This window comes from Phoca vitulina, unplaced genomic scaffold, assembly GCF_004348235.1.
Source record: "Phoca vitulina isolate PV1807 unplaced genomic scaffold, GSC_HSeal_1.0 scaffold2, whole genome shotgun sequence".
Taxonomy (NCBI): domain Eukaryota; kingdom Metazoa; phylum Chordata; class Mammalia; order Carnivora; family Phocidae; genus Phoca; species Phoca vitulina.
In genome coordinates this window covers 32,071,527-32,090,949 of record NW_022589705.1, presented here as the reverse complement: position 1 = coordinate 32,090,949, position 19,423 = coordinate 32,071,527, and the positions used below count along the sequence as shown (strand labels likewise).

Sequence of the window (19,423 nt, the reverse complement as noted above, 5' to 3'; positions counted from 1 at the left end):
GGAATGTTTACTTAAGACTGAGAGTATTAGAAGTGATAGATCCTAACTATTACTAAGACATAAGGTTTCGTCATTTCTGCTCAGTGCGTCACCGACAAGCATTTGCTTTCACTCCTGGGCCATCGTGAGGGAAAAACATGAAATATATTTAATTCAACATCTACTGATCAACATGGAGTTCCCCTGCCTACTGAACTTCCTACTACATGATGTTCACTCCGAAGAGTTAACTATATATCCCGTTTTTCTCTCCAGAACTTCTGATGACTTTGCAAAACAGTCAACAATTCAGCACCAAAGCCTCCGGAGTCACGCTGGCATGTTGTGACAGAACCACACAATGACATGAGGTTCACCCTGTCCTGAAAATGCCCGAACAGCGGTAACAGAGGTAAATGGAATCCCAACGTCAGCGCCAGCACGGACTGAGAGAGACCTGAGACTCGGAGTCCTCAGTCTCGGGGGCAGGTTTCCCGCTGTGGCATGGCGTGAAGGTGGCAGATAAAACATGACAGCAAGACTTCGGAGAACAGCCCTTGCTTTGCTCTTCTTTGGCCTCTTTGGGGTCCTGGAGGCAACAACAATATCGTGCAGGAATGAAGAAGGCGAAGCTGTGGATTGGTAGGTAAATGAAATGTGCGGATCGGTACATGCAGCTAGAAAGCCAGAGTATCTGAGGCAAAACGCTTCACTGTAAAGGTCCAAAGGAGTCTTCCACCCTGCCTCTCCCTTTTAAAAAGAGAGGAAATTGAAGTGTGTAAATGGGCCAAATATCCAAATAGTGGCAGGCTCCTGAGTGGGAGAGCTTCCCCCCGGAGAAAGAGCTCAGCAGCCCCTAATGAGCCTGATTTGCTGGTCCCAGAGGGTCACAGCTGGTGGCCACAGAGGAGGGGGAGGACTGACAGCCTCTCTTGGTTGGCAGTTTCCTTTCATTGCATTGTGCCTTTCCTAACAGAACCCTTCCAACATCCTTTTAGAGACTGACAAAGGAGAGAAGGCAGATTACTTTTTGTCTGACATGGGAGCTTGCTCTTCCCCTTATGAGAAGGAGAAAGAGGGCTTGATCGAACACAGCACTGTTGGGGTAACCTTTTTATTAGGCAGCACAAGGCAGCTGTTGGACTGGGTACTAGGTCACTGGCCTCCTTCACAGTGTCAGAGAGACTAAGCACAGCATCACATCATGGTCATGGATTCTTCTAAAGCTTTGATCACCTTTTCAGTCTTTAATTAAGGTGTTTAGTTTTGGCATTATGGTCGGGATCAAGCTTTGCATAAACTTCAGGCTAGAGAACACAGATACGCTCACTCAGTCTCTCAGCAAACAGTTACTGAGCACATGCCAGGCCCTGTGCTGAGTTTTGAAAATACAGATATGGGGCACCTGGGTGGCTCAGTCATTAAGCATCTGCCTTCGGCTCAGGTCATGATCCCAGGGTCCTGGGATCGAGTCCCACATCGGGCTCCCTGCTCAGCGGGGAGTCTGCTTCTCCCTCTCCCTCTGCCTGCCACTCTGCCTACTTGTGCTCTCTCTATCTCTCAGTCAAATAAATAAAATCTTTAAAAAAAAAAAAAAAGAAAATACAGATATGAACGAAACATGGTTCTTGCCCTCCAGGAGCTCAGTTATGGGGTGAGGGCATAGATGGGGCCATTGGGGAGCATAGAGCCCAAAAACTTCTCTGAGGAAGTAGTTTTGAGCTAAGTTTTAAGAACAAAGGTGAGCTGCTCAGAAAAACCAGGGAGCTGCAAGGGCATCTCAGGCCCAAGAGGGAGCAGTGAGGAGGTACAGGGGCAAAAAGGCAAAAAGCCACCGAGAAGGCATGGAAGCAGTTCAGTGTTGTTGGTGCTTCAGGAGAACATGGGGAGATGGTGAGAGGGAAGCTCAGCGGGAGGCGATGGCCAGGTCATGAAAGGCCTCGTGTGCTGGGCTGCAGAGTCCGCACTCGACCCTCAAAGGGAGCTACTAAAGACCTTCAAGCAGGGATGTGATGTGGTCAGGGTCATATCTGAGAAAGCCCACTGGCAGTACTGTGAAGGCCAGCTGAATGGAGACCAGTCTAGCTAGAGTCATGGAGACCAATAGGACTCACATTATGGGCGAGGCAATGTGGGGACCCTCGTTCGAGAAATGGCAGTCAAATTAGAGAGGAAGGAACACTCTGAGAAAACTCGCCCACAAGTGGGCTGAGGGTCGTAAGAGAGAGGGAGAAGTTAAGAAAGACTTCTATATTGCTGGCTTCTCTGACCGTACGGATGTGTTCCCTAGCTGCAGAGAAGAGCAGAGTTGGAGCAAAATATTATAAACTTGGTTTCAAAAATATGGAGCTGGAGGTCTCTGGGACATGTATGCATGTAGGCTTCTCTGGACCTCAGCAGAGAGGTCTGGGCTACAAACAGATTCAGGAGTCTTCAGAATATAACTGGAAATGGTTACCCAAAAAAAATGTTTAAAAGCACGAGTTCTCATCTGGTATGTCGTGACACTGAGAGTTCTCCGGCCCTTCAGTGGTGGGCCACCACAGTGTGATTGACACATAAAATGTATTTTTGCCACAACTGAATGGACATCTCACTTGGCAACACCCGTCAGAGGGAATGCTGAACTGAGCAGACAGGGAGGCAGCCTGGAGCTGCTACAACTCACTGTGAGAGTCAAAGGGCGGAGCAACATCAGGCCCGCAGCAAAGCATAATCTCAGGTTTCCTGCCACATGTGAGGACCCTGCGCTGAGAGTAAGAACGCATGCGCAGGGCGGGAAAGAGCTCGTGTAAATAGAAGCAAGCGTAGAATGTGAAGCTTTTACGGGCAGTGGGAGACACTGGCGTGTGGCGATAGTGAATGCATTAGAATGTTTGCTTCATTGTATTTGACAGTTCATGGTGGGATTTTTGCTATTAGAGAGGATTTGGCTAGACCCGGGTGACTTTGCCCTCTGGAGACTTTCAACATTGTCTGGAAACATTTTTGATTGGCAGAGCTGAGGAGTACTACTGTCGTCTAATAGGTAGAGGTCAGGGAGGCTGCGATGCCCAGTACAGCCCCCCCGTGGCAAAGCATGATCTGGCCTGAAATGTGAACACAGCACATTGAGAAGCCCTGGGCTACATGATCCAACCACCGCTCCTCCCTGTGAAATACCTGAAGAAGATACACAAACAGGAGATAAGAGTAAAGAAGGCAAAATGCTTACTTGATTGGCTGGTCTTGGCCCTGAATCCTCAATGCAGGGCAGTCTGATAAACAGCTGAAGATTGTGGCCTAGGCCAGAGGCTCAAGGGAGGTGCCATCTACTCTGCATGCCAGACCCAAATCTCAGACCCAGCCAGCCAGCTACAAAGAGACAAGCATGCCAAGCACTTGGGGCAGAAGAGAAAAACACATCCAAGGCCTTTGCAGTACAGCCCTGGGCTTTGGCCTCTCCCTAATGCAGCCATAAGGACTGTGGAAACAGAAGAGAGCCACGGGCAATGGGTACAATTCATACATGGGCTTCCCCTACAGGGACCCTCCCCGCCGGGCTGGTTACTCTCTCGAGCCGTCAGATTCGCAATTCCTTCTCTGGGAAGGAGCAAAGTAAAGGTGAGAATAGAGGCAGAAAGCTGGAGCAAGTTCCTTAGGCTTAGGAAACACAAGTAAAATGATATGTTTAGGTGCTTAACACCAGGGGAGCAGTCAATAAACGTTAGTAATTTGTAATTATTTCCTTTGTTAGGTTTATCTTTTATAAGTTACCTAAAAGGCAAGACAAGGAAAGCAGACAGACTGGGTTAGAGTCCCTATACCTAGACTCTACAACCAGAAGCTGGAGAAGGAGTAAGCAGCTCATGAACACCACCAAGAGTGTGCTGGGAAGGACATTACAACAGCTATATGAAGCACACGCCTCCAAGGTAAGCTGTAGTTAATCATTCATCTGAATCATATAAAATGCGTGAAACAGAATCTAAAGCTTCCAAAAGATTTTAACGGCTAACCTACCAAACCCCCAATCCTAGCAACTTGAAGTAAGCCAGCGCAGAATCTGAATCAATCTAAAACCTTAAGGCATATGTCATCAGACTCTACAGCAATGCCAAATTATTGGCACATTCAGCACTATATCCAATAGTATCGCTGGGTAAGGTGTGAACTAATTACATATGGAAGCCTTCTGGCTGCCAAACTCTGCTAATTCACTCAGTACTTGCTATCTTATCCCTCTGACAGAAATAGAAAGGAACCCCCTCCTGTTATAATGCAATCGAGACCTGCAGTCAATATGCCATGAGGGATGGATTGCTGATGCTGTGGTGGGGATGAGTGGTGGTGGCCCACATAAAGGTTTCCACTTGGTCTGCCTTTTAATTTATCATTTTCCAAATAGTAGGTTGAGAGCTAGGGCTCTAGTGCAAGGCCCAGAACTAACTTGCCTGAATGGAGACTAAACCTGCTATCTGGACTTGATCAGACAATGAGCTAACCAGCCAAAAAGACACAGGTAAGTAGGCTGCTGGCTCACTGTGGGCAGTCTCCCGAAGTTCCAGGCACCATCTGCTGTTCGGTGACAAGATACTGCTTTCCAACCAGGGGTGACAAATAAAGTCAAACAATAATATTCAGTTGCATGCACGGCTGCATTCCTAACACTCACTTACAGAGAAATCAATGTGTATAAATGACTCAGCACTTACAGTGTACTGGGCCTTTCCACAAGTCAATAAATCTAATCCCCACAATACTGTGTTAGACCTTAGCACTATGGTGCATGTATATGTGAGTATTTACTTAAAACATGCAGACAGCTGTCCCTACATGTGCTAATATTCACTTTATTCACCTGCCATTAAGACCAGCCTTCAGAGCCAAATTACAAAGTAAGAATTTATTTGTAAGGTGCACCAAGCACTGTTCTAGGTGCTTTTTAAAATTATTGAATCCCAGCAGCAACCTTGTTTTAAATTAATAGATTATTATGTAAAGTCAAAACTGCCTTCTTTCCAAGGTTGGGGATGGAGGCCGGGAGCATAACCCATCAGTGAGAAAATCAACGCTTCTACTCTTCCCTTCCCCACTGGGGAGAGAAAGGAAAGAGCAACATGGTAGAGCCTCTGTCATTTACCTTAGTTGGGGCAGATGGTTCTTACTTTGGCAGAGTATAATACTGATCTTTGGAGGCACAACACTAGCCCCAGAGCCTAGGAGGGCAAGAGAGCTAAACTGCTCTGCAAAATAGAAAAGAGTAGATAAGAGCTAGGAATTAGAAAGCGTAAGAAACACAGAGGGAGACCGGGAGCAAGTCGGTGTAGTGATGTAAAACCATTCAATGTTTTGTAGCCTCAGTAAAACCTGCTCCTACACAAGGCCTTGAGTGATGGATTCGGGAAAGAAAATGACAGTAAAGGCGTTCATTTCCCTGTCAGATTGGCATAGAGCCAAAAGAAGAAGAGCAACAATAGTGGGTGACACCCAAGGGAGATGGGGTGTTCTTTGGAAGCTGGAGTTCTGTGCCAGGCATGATGGTGAGACATAACTCCCCCAACCCGACCTGGAATTCTAACAGAAAGCAGAATGCAAGATCAGACCAACTGGTTTTAAATTTCAATGGTCAAGATGACCTCGGCCTATATCTCAGTTATATTTGGAATTGTTTCCCTTCTTTTGGCCTTGTCAATAAGAACCTTCCATACACCTTCATAGTAACGCTTATCAAACTATATTGTAGTTGCCTGTACTTTTCCGTCTATATTCCCTGCTAGACTAGGGGCCAAGACTGTGCTAGTCTTGTCCAACATCCAGTAGGCAAAATAATACCCAGCCTAGGTGTTGAAGAACTAAAGCTGTCCAGAGGCACATGCGTAGGCCTACCTACTCTTAAGTCCATGGTCTGTCCCCTTTATCAGAGAGCCTCTCTTCACTAGAGCTACATCCCATTTAACCTTAGCTTATTGTTACCCTCCTGGTTAGAATAATACACTTCGTCTGTTATAAGAATAAAGTTCCTCACGGAATCTTCCCAGAGCCCCTTCACATTGCATGCCAAAGGCACACAATGGCCTCATGACCACATTCAACGCCAGCTCATTGAATCACTAACCGTCAGAGTCCTCCGGCAGAGGACATGAACGCCAACAGTAGCTATGGTCAATTGTGGAAAATGAAGATAAGAAGACAGCTTCTTTTCCTGGATATTCATAAATATAGTAGCCAGGAATGCTTCACAGACTATATGGTGCATTTAAAAAAAAAAGTTTTTAGATTACATCAAATAATGAAGCAACTGTAAGCGACTCAGTTATTGACTTCTTTTCTGAGAGAAAAGGAGGAGCCTTTTTTTTTTTTTAAAGGAGCTGGGTTGTCCTTTCTTGCTTTTAATTATGTCCCCAGATTTTTTTAAATATCAACATTATTGGCTTCCATAAGAATCGCTGCATCATGACACAAATGAAATGGAACCACACAGAACAAATATAAGCACGTTTCCAAAACATGACATAAGAGATACCACCAGAATAATAGCTTCATTTTTACTCAGAGATTTGGCCAACTGTTCAGAAAATTTACGCATATTTTGCCTTACCAGAGGCAATCCAATATCACACATTCAACTTCACCACTTTTTCTAAGCAGAAAATATCAAGCAAGAAAGGTGAAGTGACACTGAGAAATGGATTGAAGGAAAATCCTCCCCTATAGGGAAGTAGTGGGAGCAGAGAATGAGGAATCCTGACTAAACACAAAACTATGACCAAGCGGTGAAGCACAATGTAGGCAGAGGAACCCAGAAAGACCCTGACAGCCAGTTCCATATTGTGCCTCTAATATCAGTGGAAAAAACCCAGGTGTAATCCTTGGCTGGTTGTTCCTACTTCATTTCCTGAACAAATATTTAAGTACTCCTTTATTACACACTGGTTGCCAAATGAGAAACGCGGGTCCAAAACAACCAAGAGAAATAGGAATATTGCCCTCGCATGCACATCACAATGCATAGGGTACTTGTCACATGAGACGAAGCCAGACATGGTTGAGAATGGACTTCCTATTCCCTGTCTTGCATGGCTCAAAATTCATATTGATGGGGAAGCTGCCCATTAGGAGAATGGATGACTTCTCATGTGTATTAATGAAAGCTCTGTACTGCAGTCTGGGCGGCTGGTAGAAATGTGGTGAGCATTTACGAGTGTAAGATTTACACCATTATAACCCTAATGTGTTCCTGCAGAATAATAACACAGCCTATCTACTATACAATGATGGGGTCCCTACCTCTGTGAATTATTACAGCAGAAAATATGGACACACTAAAGGTATGACAAAAGCTGTTAGTTTCTCTTTCCTCCTGGAAATCAACATTCTCTTAAACGTTCTATCTTGAATATTCCTATATTCCACACTAAAAAGATAGCTTTTCTTTTTAATGGTTTGAGTTATCAAAATGCATGATTCCTATATCACAGGTTATAATTATATCATTTGACTTGGAAATCTCCTTTTCACAAATTCCTTTTTATTTCTTAACATTTAAAAATACATGCTTTATAGGAGAAATCCAAGTACTGACTACTGGGAATACCAACCAGTCTATCTATGTGTGTGTTGTGTGTGTGTATGTTTGTGTGTGTGTATGCACACATTTCAGTCAGATTCATTGGGGTATAATTTACATAGAATAAAATTCATTCTTCTTAGTGTACAGTTCCTTTTGAAATAAATATTTTTGAAGAGTATTTTAAATAGATTTTTTTATATTATGGTAATTTTGTTACATATATTATAATTTTTATTACAGGAAATTTTATTTTTCTATTTATAAACTATATATATATATATATATAATTTAAAAATTCAAAATGCCAGCCAACAAAAAATCTGTAATCCTAGGACCCACTAGATAATCACAATAATCCTTTCTACTTACTTTTTCTATAGTATGTATTTTAAAACATTTTTATAAAACTATTGTAATGACTATTTTCAACCACTTTTCAACTTAATATATCATGAATAATTTCCCACGGCAACAAGTATTTTTCAGAAGGTCCCAAACACAAATGCCTTCAGCGGCAGGCAAATGGACGTCAGCAAGCCAGGTGGGCTGAACTAGCAAGTCATTGAAGAACTGGAGGGTGCATACTTTGTCAAAAGGGGCAGATAGTATTCATCCTTTTAGGGATGCAATTTTTCAGGAGATGTTGAAAATTAGTATTTGTGGAAAATTTCCCCAGTGTTTAAATGTTGGCAATAAACTCAAAGTTACTCTGTGAGCATAATAATATGTATCTACAGGCTAGATTTGACCAGTAGGCTGCCACTTTGCAACCTCTGATTAAGAATATAATTTGTAATGGCTGTCAAATGTCATGAGCATTCAAAGCTTTTGATTTAGCCCAGTTGCCTCCCTGATGGTCTTATTAGCATAGAGTGCAGCAATTTTTATAATACAGCACATTCTCCAACCTCTCTTCCAACAACCCTCAACCACCATTCTCACTCCACCCTGTTAGGTGCTAAAAGGGTTTGGGAAAAAGACTGGAAAGGGAATGAGACTCCATGTCCAGAGGGGGTGTTCTCTTTGTCAACAGGTGCCTGACATCCTGTGGCATTAGTACCAGGGGGTTAGGATTTCAGGCAAACAGCACACTCATCTGGGCAGAAGAGAGCCTCTGAAGGTCATCCAGCTCTTTTAGGCAACAGGACTTTGGACATTTTCCCCCTGGACACAGGGAATAATTCTATATCCACTGAGAGACCAATAGTGTTCTTTCTTAAAGTGTGTTCTTTGCAAAAGAAATAACTGGCAGGCATTTGGTTTCCACTCTAACAATAAGACAAACATGAATACTTTATATTTGCATGGTTATATGCAAACTGGAAAGTCTAGTCAGCATACCAAAACTATCCCAATTTATTTATAAACACAGAAATAGTCACAGATGCCTGTTGGATAGGATTCATTTTGCCATGTCACAAGATGATGAAAATCTTTCTGTTTCCTTCCTTTCCGGTTTTCATGTTATTTTGCTCTAGAAACTTCACTAAACACAATTAACTGGGCTGTTCTGGCATGGCTTCTCTTTTAATTCTCTTTGCTTCTTGTTTCTGGGCTTGTGGAATTGACTAGTCTTCTACACATAAGCGAGCATCAGTTTCTTACAAATTACCACAGGTACATTTCTCCACTTGATATTTTTCTCTTTCAGCTCTTTTTTAGCCAGTTTTGAAAATAGCTTAGCTGCTTAGCAGTAAAGAGACTCATTATCTGAAGCTTGCCGGGTGACTATATAGTTTAACAAGGTCAAATTCCAATTTAGCAAATTTGCATTCTGCCAAAACAAATTCTTCTTATAATTACAACATGAAATTCCTCTTAACTCTTCACAGGGTGGCTGCCCTGGCTCTCTTTTTGGTGGCTTATTATCAGTAATGGGGCAATGTGATGTGTGCCCGAATTGGTTTTGAAATCTTTGAAAAACAAGCATAATCTTTGTGATTTTTAATGGAATAAAACATTGGCCTGAAATATAAATGGGCTTAAATGTTGCAGCTTTGAACACTATTGTTGAATGGAGATTTGTTTTTCTAATGTATCTGTATTAACTGTATTTTTGGTAGGCTTACTGCTGTGGAACAGAGTCCAGGGAATCTGGCTGATTCATTCTATTCCCCGGTTTCCTCCAACTCCTGAAGAAGGCTATGATTATCCACCCACAGGAAGAAGACATGGACAAACTGGCATCTGCATAACTTTTAAGTATAACCAGTATGAAGCAATAGGTAACACTAGAGTGTGTTAAAAAAGAGATACCAATGTTAAAGAAAGGATTTGGAAATGTATTAATAAATGTATTACTTCATCTATTTCTCTATTCATTAACACTGATACCTAGATTCTAGTAGATTCTAATATTGGCGTTGCCATGGTGAGACCTTGAACAGGTTCACTTACTAGACCTTTGTTTCCTGATCCACCAATGAAGTCTTTGAAATTGATCAGGGGTAGTATTTTCAAATGTCTGCAGTGGCCAGGCAGGTAATGAAAATGGGTGAAACAGACAAACAACGCCGCATGGGCAGTGGGGACAGTGACAGTTGACTCTCCCCTCAAAAGCCTCAGCTCTGCCATGTGGCTCTGCAGAAAAGCAGACCTAATGGTATCAGATCTCCATATTTTTCAAGAGGAACTAGGAATCTAGGGATGGGAGGGTGGGAGAGAGTCGGGAAGAAAGTATGGTCTCAATCTTATTTAAGAAAATAATTGTGCAGATTACATGTTGCCTGCAGACCACCAACTTGACAGCTCCAAGCCACGTGATCTTCCTTTAAGATCCCAAGCTCAAGCCCCAAAAATACTTGGATTTGGAAAACTATGGTGGGGGAGAAGGAGAAGTAGGAACGCTGTTTTACCAATCTCTTTTTACTGAGGATGCTGCTAAATTGTAGTAAAGAATGATTTACCTTTAAGTATAGGAGATTTAGAATATGTTTTTCATTAAATTTCTACCTTATGGCAAGGATTACTGAGGCTCTCACCCAAGTTAAGCCCTAGTTTAACTAATTGAGTTCCCGTAATGATTATAGAGATAAGTAGCATAGAGATTAGGTGTACATGCTGATGAGTTGACCATTCGTTGAGCTGGATGATCAGTGCACGGGAGTTCTCTACTTTTGCATATGTACGTATTTGAGAAAGGAACATATGACCTCCAACGCCAGACTGCCTGGATTTGAATATCAACTCCATCAGTTACAAGCTTTATAACCCTGTGCATATGACATAAATTCTCCATTAATTCATCTGTAGAATGAAGAAAATGATAAAAGAACTTACTAATATGATTATTGTTAGGATTGAATTAGTACACCCATGTAAAACCCATAGAACAATGCCTGGAAAGTAGGAAGTACTCAATAGGTGTCAAGTATTTTAACCAAGAGTAATTTGAAAGCTATTGGTTTAAAGAAGGGAATACTCTTGTTTTTCGTTTTTTGTTTTGCTTTGTTTTTTAATTCACAACAAGATCTATAATATCAACAAGCATTTCCATCTGTGTCCTAATTCTCAACTTTTCTTTCTGTTTCTTGATCCAGATTCTCAGCTCTTGGTCTATAACCCAAACATTTATAGCTGTTCCATCCCAGCCATCTTTCACCAGGAGCTCGTTCACATGCCGCAGCTGTGCACTGGGTCCAGCTCATCAGAGATCCCTAGCCGGCACCTCATTGCACTTCAGTCAGCCCGGGGCCAAAAATTCCTCCATTTTGCAAAGTCTGATTTTTTCCTTGATGGTATGAAAGATCATGATCCAACCATATGTAACTCTGCTGTTGGGCTCACTTTGGATTGTACAGAGGAAATATTCTGATTATTCAGGGGTAGGGAAGTAGAAGGGAAGGGAGGAAATAGGAAAGAAAGGGAAAAGGGAAGTTGGATCAGTTCAGACATTTGCCTGCTCTGCTTGAATAGCACAATTGCTGATCCAACCGCCAAAGTATCTCACAACCATCCAGCCAGGGGTGAAAACTCAGTCTCCAGCCTCGGTTGGGCACAGGACCACAGCTGTCTCCTTTTTTTCCATTCCCTAAGCAGCTATTTTAAGCCTTCTTTACTCTCAAGTCCTTTACATTACCCTGACACCTCATTCTCAGCCTCACTTTTTCCTTCATAGAGAGAACAGAGATCACCAAGGAGAAATCACTTCAAGGACAAACCCCACCCAAAACAGTAGGAGGTTCCTCAAAAAATTAAAAATAGAAATATCACATGATCCTATAATTCCACTACTGGGTATTTACACAAAGAAAACAAAAATACTAATTCAGAAAGATATATGCAGCCCTATGTTTATTGCAGCATTATTTACAGTAGCTAAGATATGGAAGCAACCAAAGTGTTCATCAATAGATGAATGAATAAAGAAGCTGTGGTGTATATATACACATGGAATATTACTCAGCGATTAAAAAGAATGAGATCTTACCATTTGTGACAAAATGGATGGACCTAGAGGGTATTATGCTAAGTGAAATAAGTCAGACAGAGGAAGACAATGATTTCACTTATATGTTGAATTAAAAAAACAAAACAAATGAACAAACACCCCCCCCCCAAAAAAAGGCAGAAATGGACCCATAAATACATAGAACAAACTGATGATTCCCAGAGGGGAGTGAGTGGATGGATGGGCAAAATGGGTGAAGGGAAGTGGGAGGTACAGACTTCCAGTTGTGGAATGAATAAGTCACAGGGATGAAAGGAGCAGCCTAGGGCATATAGTCGATGGTATTATAATAGCATTGTATGGTGTCAGATGGGAGCTCCACTGTGGTCAGCATAGCATAATGTACAGAGTTATCGAATCACTATGTTTTATACCTGAAACTAATGTAACATTATGTGTCAGCTATACTTCAATTTTTAAAAATAGCTAAAAAAAAAAAAAAAAAAAAGAACATACCCACTCTCAACAATCTTATCTGTTTCCGTTCCTTTTCACGAGTTTTCTCTCATCCCAACAGAAGAAGTGCACCCCTTGTGCCTTGGAACCCATCCCAGCCTCAGAATACCTTGATTCATCCACTTGATCTGTTCTCCCTCTTCTATTTCAACAGACCCACTCTATAAGCTCTGTCCCCTTAGCACACAAACATTCCTAAAAACCTTCCCTCAGTTCTAGATCCCCTTCTCTCTGCTTCTTCTTTTCTTCCAAATTTCTTTTTAAAAAACTCTTCAGAACATTCGCTTGCTCGATGCTCCTTCACTGCAGTCTTGAGCCTCTGCCTGTAGACACTCCAATCTCTCCCCAGTCACCAATGACTCTCTTAGTTGACCTCACTGTCTTCCTTCCTTGCTTGCTTGCTTCCCTCCTTTTATATTACATAAAATTTACTGAATGCCTACCACTTGCCAAGCCCTGTGTTAGGCACCAGATAGAGATCCAAAAATTAACAGGACAGAAATAGCCTCCACAGAATTTGGTACTGTTAAAACCCTTTCCTTCCTGAAACACTCCCCCTCCCTGATTTTGGGGGAGTATATAGTCTCTTGGTCTTCCTCCCACTTCTTTTAAGTCTCTTCTGCCTACTCCTTACGTGACAGAGTTGCCATTTGGTCCTCTACTCTTCCTTATCTCATTCTACATACTCACTCTAGGTTATTCCAGCATGGCTTCAGGTGATTCCCAAGACTAGATCTGCACCCCAGACCTCTGGACTGGCAGATGTATTCAACAGTGGGTGGGACATTTCTACTTGGAGGTGGCACAGCCACACCAAATTCAACCTGCCAAACTCATCATTATCCCCCACAAATCCACTATTTTTCTTGTATTCTGCAGAGTCAACTGGGGACTCCAGATCTCTCTATCAAGTCATCAAATTCAATCAGTTCCAGGTTCTTTGTAACACTCACTTTTATCTTTTCTTCTCCAAACTTTCTGCCACTGCCACAGTCCCACCTGTGTTTATTGTCACAGTTATTGTGACAACCTGATGTTTTCCCTATCTCCAATCTAATGCACCTTTCTCAGTTCATCCTCCACATTGGCTCTCGATTGATATTTATGATCATAAACCAGTTTCTATTAATTCCCCATGAACACTTCTGTAACAGCTCCCCCAGTGAGGGGCGCCTGGGGGACTCAGTTGGTGTCTGACTCTTGATTTCAGCTCAGGTCATGATCTCAGGGTGATGGGATGGAGCCAGGCACTGGGCTCTGTGCTCAGAGCAGACTGCTGAAGATTTGCTCTCTCCCTTTCACCCTCCCCTCTGTTCACTCTAAATAAATAAATAGCCCCATTGATCTCAGGAAAATCCAAACATTTTGGCATGATTTGCAAAGATCGCTAGAGGCTGGCCCCTGGTTACTTCTCTAGCTTTATTCTTTCCGAAGATCTTTTCAGGACAAAAACCTATATTGCTCTCTTGCTTGCATGGAACAGAAGACATTTTTAAACACCAATGTCATCTTAGTAATAATGATAATAACTTTTATTTACATATCACTTTAGCACTCACAAAATGTTCTCCCATCCACTATCTCAATTATGTTGTTATTACTGTGCTTGTGACATCCACATATCAGGGGTGAATGATGATTTCCATTGCTGAGGATATTTTCAGGGACTTATCTAAGTATAAATACTAACCTCGCTATCTTTCTCCCTGTAAACTCTAGACATCTTTGCAGCCTGGATGGCTCAACATTTGAAGACACACTTGCTAACAGAAACCTGGCAGCGAAAGAGACAAGAGCTTCCTTCAAACTGCTCCCTTCCTTACCATGTCTACAATGTCAAAGCAATTAAGATATCTGGACAGTCTTATTTCAGTTCTTACCAGGATCATGCCAAATGGTGTGTTTCCCAAAAGAGGACCAAAAATCGCTGGACCTGTATTGGAGACCTAAATCGGACCCCATACCAAGCCTTCAGAAGTGGAGGATTCATTTGTACCCAGAATCAGCATATTTACCGTGCATTTCAAGGCCTGGTTTTATATTACGAGCACTGTAACTAAACTTGGTGAAAGGACATATTTTCAAAGCTGACAATGGGTCTTCTTCCATCAGATCCATTCTTTATATATTAAAAGCCTATGAATGTAGTTATACTCCACATATCATCAAATAAAATGCTTTTCTACCATGTTTACCATTTTATCTTCCACTTAGTGGCAATTTATCTACTTTTTTTTTATATGTCATAAACATAAATTATTATACCTAACTAAAGTGAGAATGGATGGACTAGAAGAAAAAATATTCTCAATTGTTCATAGATTGACTGGATATCTCCTAGATTATTTGCATCTCCTTCACAAAGATTTTCCTGACTCTTCTCCTCATCCCTTGTTTAAGGAAAAAAAAATCTCTCTCTGTATCTCATACTATTTAGTCATATTCTTCTTAGAGTTCTTTTCACTGGTTTATGGTTAAGTCTTATTTGTTATTCTTGCAGCTGCTCCATACTAATCTTACAATCTTAGGCCATTCACTTGAACTCTCTGAGCTTTGGTTTTCTCATCTATGAAATGGAAATAATGTCTAGATGTGTTTAAGCACCTAGCGCAGAGCCTGCCAGAGTTGACACTTAAAAATACTGGTGGAATTTGAATATGAATCCCCCTACCAAGTTAGAAAAGACAAAAGAAAGTTTAGAAATGCGTAATATTTTTCAAAAAAAAATTTAAGTCAGATTAGGAGAAAGAAGTAAAACAACCCACCAACGTGGGGGTAAATAAAGAAGAGTAACATAAAGAAACCATGATCAGGGGCGCCTGGGTGGCTCAGTCGGTTAAGCGGCTGCCGTCAGCTCAGGTCATGATCCCAGGGTACTAGGATTGAGCCCCGCATCGGGCTCCCTGCTCGGCGGAGAGCCTGCTTCTCCCTCTCCCTCTGTCTGCCGCTCTGCCTACTTGTGCTCTCTCTCTCTGTTAAATAAATAAAAATCTAAAAAAAAAAAAAAAAAGAAAGAAACCATGATCAAATTTAACAATCTTCATTCCAGTGTGTTTCATTTTGGGAGTTCTAATCACTAAATATAACTATGATATAAATAAACAGTAAATAATAATAATAAATTTATTATTTATTTATTAATATTAATTTATTATTAAATAATAAATAAATTTGCATTAAGTACTAGTTGCTTAATAAAATTTCAAATATGGTTCCCAATTTCAAGAAAATTACAATCTAACAAGAGTAATCACAACAATAACTAAAGCCAGCACTTATTGAGCATTTACTATGTAGTTAACGGTCAACCCATATTTTCTTATTTGATCTTCATAATAATACTATGCAGTGGGAATTATTATATCCCCATTTTACTGACAAGGAAACTGAAGCTTACAAAGCTTCAGTAACTTGCCCAATATTATAGATGTCTATCTGACCTCCAAGGCTATGTTCTTTACTTCTTTTCCAAGAGACAATAAAAGAAAATGATGCAAAATAGGATAACATATATATGATGTCTTAATGCCAACCAAAACTCATGGGACATAATGGCACCTGTTCAATGAAAAGCAGAGAAAAAGTTGAATTTGTCTTCCTGTCAGAAGCAAAGATAAGTTAAGGGGATATTGAACACTAGCTAGCTAACTTACATGCTTGAATGTATGAAGAGGTTTGATCTTCACAGAGAGCATCTGAGCAAAAATAATTCCAATAAAATAGGATTAAAAGAAAAACTAAAAAGTATAAGATCCTGACTTTAAAGGTGAAGAGAGTCAGAACTTGATCCAATAGCACAAATAGGAATGAATGAAAAGGAAAAAGAGAAAGCAAAGGTCAATTGAAGAAGAAATTTTATTGGGCTAAAAATACACACAGTATGTATGAGCTTCCCCCCAAAGGTAAAGCCAGACCTTCTAGAAAAATGGTTTTATCTCAAGCTCAACAGAGAATCTGAACGAGAGTAGAATCAAAATCAGAATCCATAGAATAAAGAGTACAAGAATGTGACAGAGAGAAGAAAAAGAAGATGTTGGCCTACTGGCAATGCACATTGAGGATGTGCTTCCCAGTGAAGGGGAGAAGGGCAGGGCCTAGACCCTCCTTGAGGACGGAAAATATGCTGGAAAGGAACTGAACAGCTCCGGGAGTTCAAGGATATCAAATACTGATCTTGAGAGGAAGGAATATACCTTGGTATTGTAGTTCCCTGTGATGGAGCTTAGGAGTAGCCACAGCAGACCAAAGAAATTAGTATTGCTATCTTTCTCAAGCATATACCCAAGCCCATTACCCAATCAAACTGATTCCTACAGGGACACTGGGGAGTATCTTTAGGATAATAACATCATTGGAAGGAAACTGAAACTTTTGAGGTTATAGGGGATGTTTTCATTGATTCCCTTTGGGAGGAAGAGAAGGATATGGGAGATATCAATGAATGGTTTAAAATACTGGAATTAAAGACTCATGTCTAAGATGGAAGTGTACTTTACAAAGAAGTATAAGATTGTATTTGGTTGGAAACTACTTAATGTAATTGCAGAGGAAGGAAATTAAAATCAGAAATAAACCTATGGCAATAATTAGGTTGAAGATGGCAATTCTAACATGGTAATTCCAAATCATTTCTACTGTGCCCTCACCCTTCTTAGGTGTGAGCTTCTTAGAAAAGCTATTTTCCCCAGTCTATATCATGTGACCCTTTCCTCTCCAACTCCAAATGCTTGTGACACAAAAGAAAATAAGCCATATGGCATTCCAAGGCAATACCATTCAGAAAATAGTTTGAGGTAGGGGTACCACAACTGAGTCTTGGTGCTTGAGCACTTGATCTGGAGGGTTATGTCCACTGGAGATAAGATCACCATCGCCTGCCTTGTGCTTGCTGAAGCAGAGAATGGTGGGCTGCAGAAGCTGGAGAATGATGCAGATGCACCCCGAGTTCAAAGGAGCACAGAGTAATATCAATTCCAAATGTCCAGTTGTCAGATGAGTTCCTGTGAAGCCCAGCTGTTTTTCCTAGTCACATATTCTATGACATACCACTATATTCTTTCATTAAGTATCCCATTTTTAGTTTCAGTTGGTTTGAGTAGGTACCTATTTCTTGCAGGCAAACAATTCTCATTTAAGTTATGTAGAAACAAGAATGACAGTGCAAGGGTAGTACCAAATCATTTCAATTAAGATAATAACTGAGGGGGACACCTGGCTGGCTCAGTTGGTCAACATGCAACTCTTTATCTCAGAGTTGTAAGTTCGAGCCCCACGTGGGGTGTAGAGATCACTTACAAATAAAATCTTTTAAAAAAATAAATAAAATAATAAAAAAATAACTGAGAGATGGGTCATACACAATTCTCACAGACCCACAATCTCAGATGTTTTACATACTAACACAGAATATGGGTCATAAAGGAAGTACACTAGAGATTGTAGCATGGCATGGTGAATGTACTTTCAAGGGAATAAATAGGAAGGATTTGGTGGGAAAGAATAAAAAAGAGTAATGAGATAGCTTCAAATATGTGGACATCTACTAAGTGTCTCATTCAGCTAAAATAATTTTTGATTAATTTGTGGCTAAATACACTATTGCATTTCCCAAAGAGTTGATGAAATGACCAGAGGAATTTCAACTCTGAACCTAAGACTTGCAAACAAGGAGTTCATTGGTGAAATGAAAGAAATGGTGCCCCAGGAAAAAAGTGTCCCTGGATGATCATCAGAAAAAGAAAAGTTGAATGTAGTTCAAGTTTAGAAAGTCTGAGATTGAGGTACAGAAAACAATATGATTCCATAGCAGAAGATTCTTAAAGAGAATACAGCTCAAGAGTTTAAGATCAAAAAGAAATTCTGACTATATGATTTCTCCATGAGGAAGAAAAGGAGAAAGCAATGTAAATACACAGCCTGTTTTCTCACAGGCTCTTCTATAACTTGCAAAGCATGTGAGAAAAAGCCCATTGAACAAAGAATATAAGAATGTCACCAATCTGTGTACAGAATTATGTGAAACTGTAATATGAAATTTGTTGCAAAAAATGCTCAGGTTAACAAAAAATATTTTATACTTATATTCAATCAGGATTACATTGGAATTAATAGGAGTTTGTGCATGTCAAAAAAAAAAAAAAACCCATAAAAAACCAAAGCAACTTTTGTCTCTTTTACTTCCATCTTTTCAGTAAAGATAAATGGTATTTAAACTAAAAAGGTAGGAAAAAATGATCAGGAATAACTAAATCAAGGCCTCTGCAAAGCAATATTCACAGAGCACACAGCGCCCCACCGTGAATTCATGTTTCCAGGCTCAATAAATGACAGTGAAAACTACTGAAAGACCAGAGATCACTAAATAAACACAGAAGAGAGGTAAATGTCACTTTCATTTATAAAATCGAGTGGTAGGTGTGTTCTTAAATGTAATCCCCAGGATGTTTCTGTGTGGCTCTTAAAAGGGCCAGATTTTTAAACACTTACCAAACAATTAACTAGAAAATCTGCAGGTGCAAGAATGAACTAGGTTCTCTATGAGTCAGGCATCTCTGACTACCTCATTTCCCTTTTTGATAAGAGTTATAAGACCAGTGGATCATGAGGTTGTAAGAGGTATAGTATCCTTGGGCAGCAACAAACAAATGTCGCTCTTGATATCCTTACGGTCAAGACAACAACATTGAGGGGCGCCTGGGTGGCTCAGCCGTTAAGAGTCTGCCTTCGGCTCAGGTCATGATCCCAGGGTCCTGGGATCGAGCCCCGCGTCGGGCTCCCTGCTCAGTGGGAAGCCTGCTTCTCCCTCTCCCACTCCCCCTGCTTGTATTCCCTCTCTCACTGTCTCTCTCTCTGTCAAATAAATAAATAAAATCTTTAAAAAAAAAAAAAAAGACAACAACATTGGGTGAATGTTGAGTACAGTCCAGTGAATTTATGCATTACTCAAAGAGTGGGTTTGTGTCAGTTTGAAAGGAAGCTCTTGGGGT

The 19,423-nt window shown here is 40.8% G+C and overlaps 1 protein-coding gene across 2 annotated transcripts; it reads left to right on the top strand.

The window, feature by feature from the left end:
- The first annotated feature begins 71 nt into the window (after nt 1-71).
- Nucleotides 72-14,629, top strand: DNASE2B (deoxyribonuclease 2 beta). 2 transcript variants are annotated; one of them, XM_032416319.1, is made up of 7 exons: nt 509-621; nt 3,716-3,893; nt 7,205-7,289; nt 8,589-8,597; nt 9,670-9,756; nt 11,071-11,268; nt 14,157-14,629. In XM_032416319.1, the coding sequence occupies exons 1-7, from the start codon at nt 509-511 to the stop codon at nt 14,495-14,497; spliced, it is 1,011 nt and encodes a 336-aa protein (XP_032272210.1). In that variant the 3' UTR covers nt 14,498-14,629. The 2 variants fall into 2 exon arrangements, with proteins under 2 accessions (XP_032272202.1, XP_032272210.1); XM_032416311.1 differs by lacking the exon at nt 8,589-8,597 and having other exon boundaries at nt 72-621; nt 9,595-9,756.
- Nucleotides 14,630-19,423: the final 4,794 nt, after the last annotated feature.

Coding starts and splice junctions, on each gene's coding strand:
- DNASE2B (XM_032416311.1), top strand. CDS start 509: ATGACAGCAAGACTTCGGAGAACAGCCCTTGCTTTGCTCTTCTTTGGC. Junction 3,894..7,204: donor ATGAAGCACACGCCTCCAAG/GTAAGCTGTAGT, acceptor GTGTTCCTGCAG/AATAATAACACAGCCTATCT. Junction 9,757..11,070: donor TAACCAGTATGAAGCAATAG/GTAACACTAGAG, acceptor TTCTTGATCCAG/ATTCTCAGCTCTTGGTCTAT.